Consider the following 15,654-nt stretch of genomic DNA (forward strand, 5'->3'; position numbering starts at 1 on the left):
CATCATTCAGCGCGCATGCGCATTACTGCGGCGACGGCGGCAAGCGTGATTTGGACGTTAGGTAAAATGTTTTCACAATTAATTTATTAACTTGTACTTTTTAAAAAGAAAGGTCCGAAACATACCACTAAACTGTGCTTAAATCTTCTGAGCTTTCGGCGTTAGTTATAATTCGTTAAAAGTGGAGCGAATTAACTGAAAAAGTCGATTCGATTCAGTTCTTCACACACTAGCTGTTGTTATATATAAAAATAATGTATGTTTCTCTGTTTTAATCATTTTATTCGGAAAGTGTTGTTGTTAGTGACATAACGTTTTACTTCTAACGTAAACAGGATCATAGTATACACGTTTGAATTTAATTTATGTATTTTTTTCTTCTTAAAACATTCATTATTTATTTTGGTGGCTTTTTATTTATTTTTTGGTCTGTTTATCTATCTAACTTTTACAATTGAACAAGCTGTTTGCTGTAGTTTTCAGGCATCTTTATGTGCATATATATATATATACATATATACACCTTGCAGAATGTGCAAAACGTTCATTATTTTACCAAAATAAGAGGGATTTTACAAAATGCATGTAATTTCTTTTTATTTAGGACTGACCTGAATAAGATACTTCACATAAAAGATGTTTACATACAGTCCAGAAGAGTAAATAATAGTTGAATTTATTAAAATTACCCCGTTCAAAAGTTTACATCCCCTTGATTCTTACTACTGTGCTGTTACCTGAATGATCCACAGCTGTGTTTTTTGTTTAGTGATAGTTGCGTCCCTTGTTTGTTCTTCAGAAAATTCCTTGAGGTTCCACAATTTTGGGGGTTTTCCAGCATTTTTGTGTATTTGACAACAATGACTGTATGATTTTGAGATCCATCTTTTCACACTGAGGACAACTGAGGGACTCATATGCAACTATTACAGAAGGTTCAAACACTCACTGATGCTCCAGAAGGAAAACCATGCATTAAGAGCTGGGGGTGAAAACTTTTGAACGAAATGAAGATGTGTGCATTTATCCTATTTTGCCTAAATATCATATTTGTTTCATTTAGTACTGCCCTTTAAAAGCTACAGAAGATACTGTTTCATGTTTCCCAGAAGACAAAATAAGTTAAATTTACCCTGATCTTCAAATTTCAAAAGTTTTCACCCCTGGCTCTTAATGCATGGTTTTTCCTTCTGGAGCATCAGTGAATGTTGGAACCTTCTGTAATAGTTGCATATGAGTGCCTCAGTTGTCCTCAGTGTGAAAAGATGGATCTCAAAATCATACAGTCATTGTTGGAAAAGGTTCAAATACACAAAAATGCTGAAAAACCAAAAAATTTGTGGGACATTAAGGATTTTTCTGAAGAACAGCAGGCAGTTTAACTGTTCAGGACAAACAAGGGACTCATGAACAACTATCACTAAATAAAAAAAACAGCTGTGGATCATTCAGGTTACAACACAGTATAAAGAATCAAGAGTATGTAAACTTTTTTTTTTTTACAAATTGGACTATTTTCTCTAAATGTAAACATCTTTTATGTGAAATATCTTATTCAGGTCAGTACTAAATAAACAATAACATGCATTTTGTATGATCCCTCTTATTTTGCTAAAATAATTAACTTTATGCAGTTTCTGCAAGGTGTATGTAAACTTTTGACTGTTAATTTTTTATAATGATCAAGCTCGTCTCTTGAAGAAGACTATAAGAGTGTGCTGGCAGGACATTTTCAGTTCTGAAAGCACAAACCTCAAACTTTTTAAATTCCAGATGATTCTCTGTCATATTTCTGCCCTGTTTAAACACATTTTCCTCTTCTGTGATTTCAGGAGCAGCGGTGTGAGGACTGTGATCTGCCATCATGGATTTCCAGCACAGAGCTGGAGGAAAAACGGGGAGCGGCGGCGTCGCCTCCTCGTCCGAAAGCAACCGAGACCGGCGTGAGCGACTGCGACAGCTGGCCTTAGAGACCATAGACATTAATAAAGATCCATACTTTATGAAAAACCACTTGGGCTCCTATGAGTGTAAACTGTGTCTCACGCTGCACAATAATGAGGTATGAGCTCTGAGAGACGCTGATACACTTTACAAACGTTCATCCTTAACCATGATGCTCAATGTGTTTGTGATTTTCCTTTTTTCTAGGGAAGTTATCTCGCTCACACACAGGGAAAAAAGCATCAGACTAACTTGTAAGTGCATTTTTTGGAAATATGGTTATCAGGATGATGCTTAATGTAGAGGAGGAACTCATTGTGTTGCATGCTTTTTTATTTTAGAGCAAGACGAGCTGCAAAAGAGGCAAAGGAAGCACCAGCTCAACCCGCTCCAGAGAAAGTCAAGGTTGAAGTGAAGAAGTTCGTCAAGATTGGCAGACCAGGTTATAAAGGTCAGACTTGGTTATTTTTTAGTTGTTTATTAGATAGAAGTTAGTGTTTTCTTCTTCCAAATAGCGGATTTGCACTTACTGGCGATACTCTGATGTAAACGGCATGAATTGCATGATTAATGTACTACTGAATACGTTGTTCTGCTAATTTATGCTGTCTACACTCTTATAAATAAAGGTGCTTTAAAAGGTTCTTCACAACCATTTTTGGTTCCACAGAGAACCATTTAGTCAAAGGTTCTTTAAAGAACCATCTCCTTCTTACCTTTTTTATAATCTGAAGAACCTTTTGTGAAAAAGTAAGGTTCTTCATATGTTAAAGGTTCTTTATGGAACCATTTAAGGAAAACATTTTTTTTTCATGCACCTGTTAAGTTCGGCTTTTTGGTTTTTCATAAAGTGTTTTTTCAGACTAGTGAAAAGAAAACACCCAAAAGACACTGTTAAGTGTTTCTTTTATAGCACTTTATCTATTTGTGTCAATAGTTTTCAATTATAATACATATTTGTAAAGGCCAAGAGTTTTTTCTCCTACTCTGAGCCATAAATCTCCACTTCAGTAGCTCTTACACACACCACACTTTACATTTTTATTCCTGTCTGTATCCTGAAGGTTTTTACAGAGGGATTTGTTCATATAGAATTTGCTTGATTTTATACATTTTATTCCCCAAAAAAACTGTAAAAAATATGTAGTTTTCTGAAGGGACAAAAAAAATCCTTGTGTAAAAATATTTGACTCTAATATGAATAAGAATTTTGAAACTGACTTGTTTAGATTTTTGTACTAGAAATGTAAATTAGCGCATATTTAATTAAATAATGCCTCATTTGCATATTAAAACCTAACATTTTAGAAAACTTGTAATGTAAAAAATGTTTGCAATTATTAATGTAATGAAACAACTGATTAACTATTAGTTAATTTCTTTTACCCTCTTCACCTGCAGTGTCTCGCCTTAAACAAAAAATGTTCTTCTATGGCATCGTGAAGTACAGATTAGTGCAGGCCAAAACATGACAATAATTGATCATTTTCAGCTGCAATAATCAGCTAAATATGTAAGTTTCGTTTGGTTCAGCGGCATTGTTTCCATTCAGTCCTGCTTCATGAAAACACTATATATTTTGGTCTTGTAGGGACATAAAAGCAGGGTTATTTGGGGCCCCAGCTCAAATTTGATTTTGCTAATATTTATTCTAAAGAAAGATAGACAAAATGGCAATTTTCTCCTTAGATTCAGGGGGGTAAAAGAGACTTCAGAAAGATGGCAGAATCATTATCTTAGTTTTACACAGAGATTAGTAGCTCTAGTAGTAAAATCTGTTGACTTTACCAATCTTTGTTGCATTATGTGCCAATGGTGACCATTCTCAAATGTGGAAACTGCACTTTTCAAGTTTTTTCCCCAAAGTTTGCATGCCTGTAACTCAAGAAGTATTAAAGATATTTTAATGTCCTTTTAGATATTGGGTCTTAACAAACTTTCCTTTTGGCATCTTTATTTTTAATGCCCTATGAGATTCAGTTTCAGAGATATTGGAATTTCAATATGGCTCCAGGAGTAAATCAGTAAAATGTACACATTGTCAACGGTCAAAAAACAAATGTCGGACTTCCGGTGGCGCGTAAGTGAGAATGGCAGCATAAAATTTAGCTCTGACATCGGCCAAATACAATCCCCGGAATTCAAGTGCGTTAGTTCTTTATTGCAGAAGTTAAATTGAAGGGAAAAGAACGGGGATCAACATTTAAAATGAGGTCAAGTTCAAGAGGCACTAGAGAGAAAGAAGTTGAGAAGGGGCAGAGGGAGCTCGCCAACAAAGTCGGTCTAAGGAAAGATGGCGACATTGAAGAAGACGATGGCTCGGCGGCCGCGCTTAGCTCTATACGCAAAGCAGTGAGCGAAGCCATGACTAAAGGTATGATCGACTGGAAGTCGGAAATGAAAAAAGAACTTTCTGATTTCCGAGTGACCCTTCGGCAGGACTTAAAAGAACAGTTGGATGAGATGACGACCGAAATAAACCAAAAATTTCAAGACGTTAGTGTCCAAATGGAGGAAACTGCTCGTCGCGTGGACGATCTGGAGCGAAGCACGGCGGAGTCGGAAAGGTGGGACATTGGCGTTAAAGACACCCTATTACAACTTCTCCGTAACCAAAGAACACTTCAGTCAAAGCTGTCGGATTTGGAAGGCCGTTCGCGCCGTAATAATATTCGAATATACGGGGTGTCTGAGAATGCAGAGGGCTCATCTATGTCCTGCTTCATTGAGAACTTAATTAAAACAGAACTGGGGGATCTGTTGGAGTTGAATCAGGGGGATGACCTCGGTATCGAAAGGGCCCATAGAGCACTGATCCCTAAGCCCCCCGCGGGGATGCCTCCGCGTTCAATCGTTGTCCGGTTCCTACAATTTACAATGAAAGAAAAAATCCTGCACACAGCATGGAAGAAGAAAATCTTGATGGAGGGAAAAAGGGTGTACTTTGATCATGACTACGCCGAAGAGGTGCAACAAAAGAGAAAGGAATATGCCCCAATCAAAAGAGCGCTCCGGGATAAAAAAATCCGTTTTCAAACACCACTGTCTAAGATGCGTGTGCACTTGGATTCAGGTATCGTCACCTACAACAACGCTTTCGAAGCAGCGGAGGATCTGACCAAAAGAGGTATCGCGATAGGTCCAATTCAGCCGAGTAAGACGATAGGAGTCACGGAGGAGGACATCACGGGACTTCTCCCGTGGAGTGTATCTCGTAAGCGCCGAGGGGGGAGATCGCCTGAGTTTCGGGAATGTATCCGAGAGAAACTCAGAGGTTTCGAGAGGAAGCATAATGAGAACCTGACTGAAGAGAACTGATTGGTGTTTAACATCTCAGGCCAGACAGAATAAGTCAAGACGATGGGAATTTAAATAGTATCACCCTCTTTCAATATAGGTAACGTTACTCACACGAACTGGACAGAATGTTATTATGTTACTTTTGATAATTTGACCTCTTCAATACGATTGGCTAGTAAGAAGGGCTGATGCAAGCAATGCAGTTTGTGCCACAACTAATTTTTCTAGGTACTCACTAATACATTTCCTTTTCTTTTTTTGTTCGCGAATGAGGGGCCCCACCTAGTGGCCACTCCCCCTCATTGTCGCTAGAGGAGAAAATGTATCCTCTTGTTTGGAAGTTCAGTTTTGAAATTTACTTAGAAGTGTATGAAAGTTATGTGTGTTCATTTGTTCCTATTTACATATATTATTACTTGTGGTCTGGTTTTAAGGATGGGTTGGGTGCAGGTTTTTCTTTAAACAGAGAAAAATGTTTTTTCAGTTTTATAATATTTTATCCCTAAATGTAAATGGGCTAAACAATCCCATAAAAAGGAGTAAACTTATCTCAAAATTAAAGAAAGAGAAAATTAATATGGCATTCTGGCAAGAGACCCATTTATCTACCGATGAGCATGAAAAACTTAAGAACCGGGGTTTTCGTAATACTTTCTACTCTTCATGCAAAGATGGTAAGAAAAGGGGAGTCGCAATCTTAATACCGAACTCAGTTTGTTTTGAACTAGTCTCAGAAATAAAGGACAAAGCTGGCAGATATATTCTAGTTAAAGGTAAACTTGAACATAAGGATGTTACATTATTAAATGTGTATGCCCCGCCTGGGAGCAATACAGCTTTTTTCAGGAAGATTTTTGATTTAATAGTAAATGAAACAAGTGGTACTCTCATATGTGCAGGAGATCTAAATATATTACTAAATCCTAGGCTGGATGCAAGCAGTGGAGGAAGGAAAAGGTCTCCCTCTGAGATTATGGTGGGAAATATGATGCGTGACTTGGGTTTAATAGATATTTGGCGAGATGTCAATGGTACAGATCAGGATTTTACTTTTTACTCGGCCCGTCATAACACCTTTTCTAGAATAGATTATTTTCTCATGTTTGGCAAAGATCGGCATAGGATTAAGGAATGTAGAATAGGCCAGAGGGATCTTTCTGATCATTCTGGATTATATTTAAAGTTACATCTCGATCACGCCCCTAAAAAAACTGTATGGAGGCTAAATACTAGTCTGTTAAACAGTGATATATTTAAAACCAAAATGAAAGAAGAATTGAAGATATTTCTGGAACTCAATGATAATGGAGAAGTAAATCCAGTTATATTGTGGGACACAGCAAAAGCTTTTATTAGGGGGAAAATCATAGTTTACACATCTTTACAAAAAAAGTTAAAAGCTAAAAAGTTGTCTGATCTAGAAACAAAACTTAGAGAGTTAGAGCTGTTTCACAGCTCCACAAAAGATCCCTCTGTCCTTTTACAAATGAGACCTATAAAACAGGAAATTGACAAAATACACAGTGAGGAAGTTGAAAAAAAAATACGTTTTATGAAGCAGCGGTTCTATGAAGCAGGTCCAAAAGCAACTAAAGTGTTAGCCTGGAGGCTACGTAGGCAGCAGGCAGAAAGGGCAATATATAAAATTAGAGACCCTACGTCAAACATAGTTACCACAAATTTGGAGGGAATTCAAAAATCATTTGAAACATACTATAGATTACTATACACCCAACCTGAGAGTGCAAATAGGCAAGAAATTGAACAGTTCTTAAATTCGTTAAATCTTCCCACCCTAGGAAAAGTGCATAATGAAGAACTCACTTCAGAGATCTCAATGGAGGAAATAGATAAGACAATTACCTCTCTTAAATCTGGTAAATCGCCAGGTACGGATGGATTCCCACCGGAATGGTATAAGTCATTGAGGGAGCCACTACTTCCTCTGCTTGTATCTTGTTTTAACCATATTATGGTAGGAGGGTCTCTCCCCCCATCATGGGGGGAAGCCTATATCTCTGTAATTCTAAAGGAGGGTAAGGACAAGCTTGACTGCAAATCATATAGGCCAATAAGTGTATTGAATTCGGACTATAAACTGTTTACATCAATTTTGTCAAAGAGGATGGAAAAGATAATGCCATCCCTGATAGATTCAGACCAAACTGGGTTTGTCAGGGAGAGGCAAACCCATGACAATATTCGCAGATCCCTGCATATTATTGACTGTATTAATAAAAGGAAAAATAATGCAATCCTTCTCAGCCTAGATGCTGAGAAGGCTTTTGATTCCGTTGGCTGGGAATTTCTTTATCAAGTAATGGATAGATTCGGCTTTAGTAAAAAATTTATACAATGTATAAAGACAATATACTCAACACCAACAGCCATGATAAAGATAAATGGAAGCCTGTCTAATTCAATAGTGTTAAAACGAGGATGTAGACAGGGCTGCCCCATCAGTCCTTCCCTTTTTAATCTCTTTATAGAACCGTTGGCTCAAATGATAAGACAGGATGATGGGTTAGAGGGAATTGTTATAGGAGGAGTAGAATATAAAATCTGTTTGTATGCAGACGATGTACTGGTGACATTACAAAACCCAAGCTTAGGAGTGCCTTTGTTGATGGACACCCTAAAGTTATATGGGAGTTATTCAGGATATACACTCAATGTTCATAAAACTCAGGCTTTGACACTAAATTTTGTACCCACACAAGAATTAATAAATAAGTATAATTTTAATTGGAATTTACCACATATTCAGTATCTGGGCATATATTTACCAAAGGACTTATCCACTTTGTATACTCTAAATTATACCATATTAAACCAGAAAATGTACAGAGATTTGGACAGATGGACCTTGCTCCCCCTAGATATGGGTAGCAGGATAAGAGCTATCAAGATGAACATATTACCCAAATTATTGTACCTATTTACTGCGCTGCCAGTTGGGATCCCTCGTAAACAATTTAGAGAGTGGGACAAAAAAATATCTAGATTTATATGGAATAATGGGAGACCCAGAGTAAGATACACAGCTCTGCAATTACCAAGGGAAGTGGGTGGTATGGCACTACCGTGCCTGAGGGACTACCAGCTGGCGGCACAGTTGAGACCATTGGTTCTGTGGTGTTGTCCTAACTATACAGCAAAATGGAAGGATATAGAATTGTCTTTGATGGACACCCCTATACAATCAGTTCTAGGATGTTTAGAGCAGGTAAATGATATATTTCATGTAAGGAATCAGTGTGTGAGCCACTCAGTCAGAATGTGGAAGGAGGTGGTTAAACGTTTTAAGCTTCAAACGGAGGTTAAAGTATTGGGCTGGCCGGCCTATGATCCACACTTTACTCCAGCTCTGATTGACCATAGATATAAGATTTGGATCTCCCATGGTATAACTGCCCTTTGCAAAATTATATCAAACAGGGACCTGGATAGTTTTCAGAATCTATGTCAGAACTTTGCTCTAAATAGGCAAGACTTTTATCGGTACCTACAGGTACGGCATTTTTTTTGGACAGAGATCAGAAGCTCTAATGAGGGTGATTTTTCTAAATTAATCCAGATATTTATAGGTGCATATAAGGGTGAAAATATCAAAGGGGTTGTAGGCAAATTGTATGGTGCCATCTCTTCAATGAATAAAAACTCAACAGATTATGTTAGACAGAGATGGGAGAAAGACATGGGAATGGAAATACCAGAGGACATTTGGCTTCATGCATGGAAAACTCAGTGTTCCAGTACTCACTCATTGAACTGGAGAGATTTTGGTTGGAAATGTCTGATTAGATTTTTTATAACCCCCATGCAAAAATGTAAGTTCTCTGGGAGACAGTATCCTTGCTGGAGGGAGTGTGGTTCTGTACAAGCTGATGCAGCCCACATTTTTTGGTTATGTCCGCATATTCAGTGTTTTTGGGGCAGGGCGGGACAATTAATGTCTGAGATTATAGGTTTTAACATAGACGTGTCATTTCCCATTATGTTTTTAGGGGTTACTCCTGAGGGTTTGAATAAGAGTGACGTTTATCTCCTGAAGATTTTTTTAGTTGCTTGCAAAAAAGCAGTTACTAAATGTTGGCTAAAGAGAACCCCCCCCACTATGGACCTTCTTTTAAGTATTGTCAGTCAAATATGTTTCATGGAAAAAATGACCTTCTCTCTCCGATTACAGAAAGGTAAAGGGGAAAATTATTGGAGAAAATGGGATTGTTATTTACTTCAAACAAGCAATGGCTACTCCCACATTGCAACTTAATCCCAACCTGAAACAAATGTTTTCTGTTTTTCTTGTAAGACCACAGGTGATTGTTGTTGTTAATTGTTATCCTTTTTTTTTTTTTTTTTTTTTTTTTTTTTTGTTGTGATTGTGACTTTCTTAATATATATTCCTGTTTACGCAAAATGTACATGAAAACTGAAAATTTGTCAAAAAAATAAAGTAAAAAAAAAAAAAAAAAAAAAAACAAATGTCAGTTTGAAAAAATATGATCCTACTTTTGTTTTAATCGTGTAAATAATCGTGAAACTAGAGATGTAGCTTGTTTCTACTGCATTGAACATACCTATCTGAGTGCCATAAATATTTTTTTCCAAAGTGCCTATAATTTGAATCTAAGGTGAAAATTGTCATTTTGACCTCCCTCTACAAACTCAGTAAATATTCGTCCATGACATTTAATATTTTGGCTTTCATCACTATACATGTCTATCTTTCCTCCTGGTTGATTTGACATGGAATGTGTCACAGCAAGTATTGTGAAATATCCTTTCTGGAAGTGATTTTATGTCCATAGAAAGCACATTAAATGTAAGTAAAATGTCTACTTTTAAGGTTTTAGATAAGTTTATGGAGAATAAAATGTCAAAATTTGGTTGAAGTAATGTTACATTGTCATTCAGTGTAACACAATATTTATGTAATAATTCAAACAACATACTTATTCTGACTTGTACATATTAAATACATATTAAAATATATAAAATAAGGAAGCATATTAAATTTTGTGTTTTAGATGAGTAAAAAATTCTTACTGACAAATGGGCAAAACTTAGGATAGTGGCAAATTTTAAAAATGTAGAATTACAACTAATTAGTATTTGGGGTAAGAGTAATTTCTCTTTTAAAACGTAATAAATTGATTTTTGTTGTAAATGCCGGACAAGATTGACACTGAATGATGGTGGGTGGGTGTCTAATATAAATTAGGGAAAAAATGTTTGACATTTAATTTTTGCTCAGAAAAACAAAAACTAAAATGCAATGAAAAAAAAAAGACAACAATTTAAAGCAGTATTACACTTGTTTTTATGCTTATGTTTAAACCCGTTTACGTTTGACAGATATAAATTCACTTGTTATTAGTGTCTTGTCTAAAAGTCATTGATTAACAGTTGTACCTATTTTGTATTTTATCTAAAGTAACAAAACAAAGGGATCCAGAGGTCGGACAGCAGAGTCTGCTTTTCCAGGTAAATCCAGTCATTTCTGTCTGACTTTGAGCTGAATGCATGAATGAATGGTTGGTCTGTTGAGGGTTAAAATTGAATGTTTTTCTCATGCACTTTTGATCTGCAAACTGTTATTGACATAATAAACCATGTCCTGCTTTTCAGATTGATTACCCAGAGATAGCAGAAGGCATCGGGCCAAGGCATCGCTTCATGTCAGCGTATGAGCAGAGAATCGAACCTCCAGACCGTCGCTGGCAGTATCTGCTGTTCGCAGCCGAGCCGTACGAAACCATCGCATTCAAGGTCTGTCGATTAAAGCAACTATCTTAACTTAAGCTCTCATTCTTGAAACATTTATAAGAAATATCCGAAACAAAGTTAAAATGGAAATCAAATTAAATTTCCCTCTTGAAGGCCTGCAACTGTGCATTTTTTAATAGGAAATACATGGGTTTAAGGCGAGACACTGCAGGGGAATAGGGTACAAAAATTAACTAATAGTTATTGCCTTACTTACTCAGTCGATTGATTACTTTGATAATTGCAAACATTTTTTGTAGTACAAGTTTTCTAAAATGTTTAAATACTTAGGTTTAATTAAGGAACCTTATTAAGATGAGCCATTGTTTAATGAAATATGCACTAATTTGCATTTCTAGTACAAAATTCTTGTTTAATTTTTTTGACATATTAGAGTCAGATGTTTTTACAGAGGGATCTCATTTTGTCACTCTATAATTCAGATAAAACCGTGGGGCATTAAAAAGCATTAAATGTCATTAAATTGATTTTGCAAAAATTAAGGCCTTAAATGGCTTTAAAAAGCATTAAATTGTTTTATACTGGCATTAAAACTTTAGATAGTGTTGAAGAAGCAAATATTACCAATTTATCTTGAATATAGCCTGTATAACTAATAACAAAGTATGATAAACACGGAACCAGTTTGGTAATTGCTTCTGGCTGGTCCAAAATTGTGTGACACAGACTTTTTTGGAGCAGCCAATTTTAGCCTCTAAGATATTCTTGATGATATTGGAAATTTTGAAATCGGCAAACAAACGCTGACATTTTAAGCTGTCTCCTGATCCATTTCAAATTATGTTCAGCAGAGTAATATATGTTCATTGTTGCCTCATTGTAAAACCGCATGAAAAAATGCATTATAATATACACGCATTCATACACAGTTAGTTATTGGTTGCGTGTGGCATTAAAAATGTTAGAAATGGCATTAAAAAGGGCATTAAAAGGCATTAAATAAGATTTGAAAATTCTGCAGAAACCCTGTTAGAACAGATAGAAAAACGTTGTATTTTTTACCATTTTGGGGGGAATAAAATAGAGAAAATCAAGCAAATTATATATGAACAAATCCCTCTGTAGAAACCTTCAGGATATAGACAGGAAGTTTGGTGTGTGTAAGAGCTACTGAAGTGGAGATTTATGGCTCAGTGTAGGAGAAAAAACTCATTTTGAGAAAACAGCCTTTAAAAATATGGATTGTAATTGAAATCTATTGACACAAACAGATAAAGTGGTATAAAAGAAACACTTAACAGTGTCTTTTGGGTGTTTTCTTTCCACTAGCCTGAAAAAGAAAAAAACACTTTATGAAACACCAAAAAGCCCAAAATCTTAAACTTGACAGGTGCATGAAAAAACAGTTTTTGCCTGCAGTGTCTCCCCTTAAATTTACTGCAAAATTTCTGAAAAAAAAAAAAAATTGTGAGATATTTTTTGCCATATCACTCACCCCTAATTGAAGATATCGATTGACTTCCGCTATTTACATAATTTTATGTCAGCATCTGCTCTAGTGTTATAAATATCTCATTGATTTACATTCACAAGCAGCAGTATTTAATTATATAAATATCAGCATTTGCATCAAATTGTGTATTTTTGCTCAGTTTGAGTCTATGAATAAAATTTAATCAGTTTTTTCCTTTATATTCTCACTCTATCAGACCATATGAGCCATAAAATCCTTATATGTGACCCTGGAGCACAAAACCAGTCTTAAGTCGCTGGGGTATATTTGTAGCAATAGCCAAAAATACATTGTATGGGTCAATTTTAGATTTTTCTTTCATGCCAAAAATCATTAGGAAATTAATTAAAGATCATGTTCCATGATGATTCTTTGTAAAATTAAATTCCTACTGTAAATATATCAAAATGTAATTTTTGATTAGTAATATGCATTGTTAAGAACTTAATTTGGACAACTTTAAAGGTGATTTTCTCAGTATTTTGATTTTTTTGCACCCTCAGATTCCTGATATTCAAATAGATGTATCTCGGCCAAATATTGTCCTATCCTAACAAACCATACATCAATAGAAAGCTTATTTATTGAGTATTCATATGATGTATACATCTCAGTTTTGTAAAATTTAACCTTATGACTGGTTTTGTGGTCCAGGGTCACATATGATCCAAATATCAATTGTTTCTGTTGTATTTTCAGGTTCCCAGTCGGGAAATCGACAAAGCAGAGACTCGTTTTTGGACACACTGGAACAGGGAGACGAAACAAGTAAGAATAGATGGATGAAGTCATTTGTGTTTATCTTGGCATTTTCCAAGTGCTAAACACAACCTTGCTCTCCTCCAGTTTTTTCTGCAGTTTCATTTCAAGATGGAAAAAGCTCTGGTCGCTCCACCGGGTCAGGCAGTTTCGGTCGGCGTTAAACGTCCTCCTTCGCTCATCACCGGACTACATCCTTCTGCTGACTCCATGCCGCCTCCACCGCCTGGAGGGATACATGGAATGCCCCCCGGAGGCCCCATGCCCCCACAGATGCCCCCACAAATGCCCCCTCCAGGTGCCCTTCCTCCTCACCTGAGGCCGCCGCTGCCCTCCGACATGTAGCCTGAATGATTTCTGGGTTACACTTTATTTGAAGCCTTTATATATAATGCATTGCAATTGTAAAAGCATTTTAATGCATTAATTAATGCATCTCATGAATAATTGTAAGCACAGTTATAATTGTAACAACTTTAGAAAATATAATGTATTAAAACGCAAACAAACCCTTTAAATATGATCAAAATAAGCATTTTATCTTTGGTTACAGTTATTTCTGAAAAGATGTATATAAAAGAACAATCGTTTTATAATGCATTATACATAAAGGCTTCAAGTGTGGACACATTTATTTAGTTTTGCCCCTTTATTTTCATTTACGCCACCCTCTAAATCTGTAGTGATTTGACAATTGTGAATTTACACCGATGTTTAGAGAACAGATTTGACTCTGTGGGCCACAGCAGCCCTATCAAACAATGTTTAAATGTTATTTTATGCTTTTTTATTATTAAAGAAAATCTTTAAAGTTGACAGAGGTTGTGATTGTCTTTTCTTACTGTTCATCAGAAAAGAAATGTCATTGCAAGGAGGAGGTAAAATTAAGCTTTCTGATTAAATATTACAAGAACACCTTAAAAAGAAATTAAAATTATGTGCATGGGTAAATCTTTATATAATAAACTATACATTTTTCATAATAAACAGTAAAACAATTCCATTTCCCCAAAACTATGATGGCGAAATAATATTGTGATGACTGACTTTTATGTTCTTTTGCGTAATGTTTCTTATGGAGGCCTGTTTCTGCCACCGAATTAAAAATAAAAAAGGTAACTGTGGCTTTTTATCTCACAATCTGACTTTCTTCCTCAAAACTGAGATATAAAAGCACAATTGCAAGTTATAAAGTCAGAATTGCGGGACATAAACTCACAATTGGGAAAAACAAAGTCTGTCAATTCTGACAATTGCAAGTTTGTATTTTGCAATTCTGACATTTTTTTTCTCATAATTGTGAGACTTTATAACTGCAATTGCAAAGAAATTGAGAAGAAATGTTTCATTTCAAGTAAAAGGTAAATGCAGCTTTCTGATTAAATATGAATTAAAAAGAAAAAAAATAGATGTGCATTGATATGTCTTTATATGTAATAAATGATACATTTTTCATAAACATTGCATAATGAAACACTGCATAAACTGACTGATTTTTGTTTTATTTAAAAAATAAAAAAGGTAATTGCGACTTTTTACATCACATTTCTGACTTTTTTCTCAAAATTGTGAGATATAAATGCATAATTTGGAGTTATAAAATCAGAATTGCGAGATCTAAATTTGCAATTCTGATTTTTTTTGTCTATATTTCTCAATTTATATCACAATTTTGACATCATTTCTCAAAATTATGAGTTTATATCACACGGTTCTGACTTTATTTCTCAGAATTGCTAAAAAAAATTGCTTATCTCAAAATTTTGACTTTATAACTGGCAATTGAGTTTATATCTCACAATTCTGAAAGTGTTATAATGGATTATGGACTGGTATTTTAGTTAAAAACATTGATGGATTTGTTCCAGCTTTTGTCTTAAGATGTTAACTGATGGACTGGAGTATTGTGGATTATTGTGATGTTTTTATCAGCTGTTTGGACTCTCATTCTGACATTGAGGTGAGGACAATTTAATTTTTTGGTGAACTATGTAATATTAAAAACACACAAAAAACACTATATACGCTTTTAAGAAGCTTTACTTATGCACTGCATTACTTTCACAGCTTTGGCTTAAACATTTTAAAAAGACACATTGAAATGCTAATAAACTCTTGTTACTGAAACCTCTTGATCTCACCTGAGAGTAATCAATAAGTTCAGTAGCGTCTTAAACATGATATCCATCAGCTGTCATAATTGCAAAAAGCGCCATAAAAATCTCAAGGTTTACCGTCAAGTCTCTGAAAAATACAGACTTTACTAAGCAAAAAGCACCAAATTATACACATTATCATCAACTGACTAGAGAAGTGCATCAGGATCTGAGAGTGTCAAGAACATATCTCACCCTATAATCAAATGAAAACACATTTTGCTAAAGAAAATAAATCCATTTAGGACCATT

General features: G+C 35.3%; 1 protein-coding gene across 1 annotated transcript; it reads left to right on the top strand.

Moving 5' to 3' along the window:
- The first annotated feature begins 17 nt into the window (after nt 1-17).
- Nucleotides 18-13,627, top strand: LOC141344417 (splicing factor 3A subunit 2-like). The gene is made up of 8 exons (XM_073849305.1): nt 18-61; nt 1,833-2,062; nt 2,152-2,198; nt 2,286-2,395; nt 10,682-10,731; nt 10,876-11,016; nt 13,187-13,255; nt 13,334-13,627. Exons 2-8 carry the CDS (start codon nt 1,865-1,867, stop codon nt 13,589-13,591), a joined length of 873 nt encoding a protein of 290 aa, XP_073705406.1. The 5' UTR covers nt 18-61; nt 1,833-1,864; the 3' UTR covers nt 13,592-13,627.
- The last annotated feature ends 2,027 nt before the right edge of the window (nt 13,628-15,654 follow it).

The sequence above is a fragment of the Garra rufa genome, chromosome 10 (assembly GCF_049309525.1).
Source record: "Garra rufa chromosome 10, GarRuf1.0, whole genome shotgun sequence".
Classification (NCBI taxonomy): domain Eukaryota; kingdom Metazoa; phylum Chordata; class Actinopteri; order Cypriniformes; family Cyprinidae; genus Garra; species Garra rufa.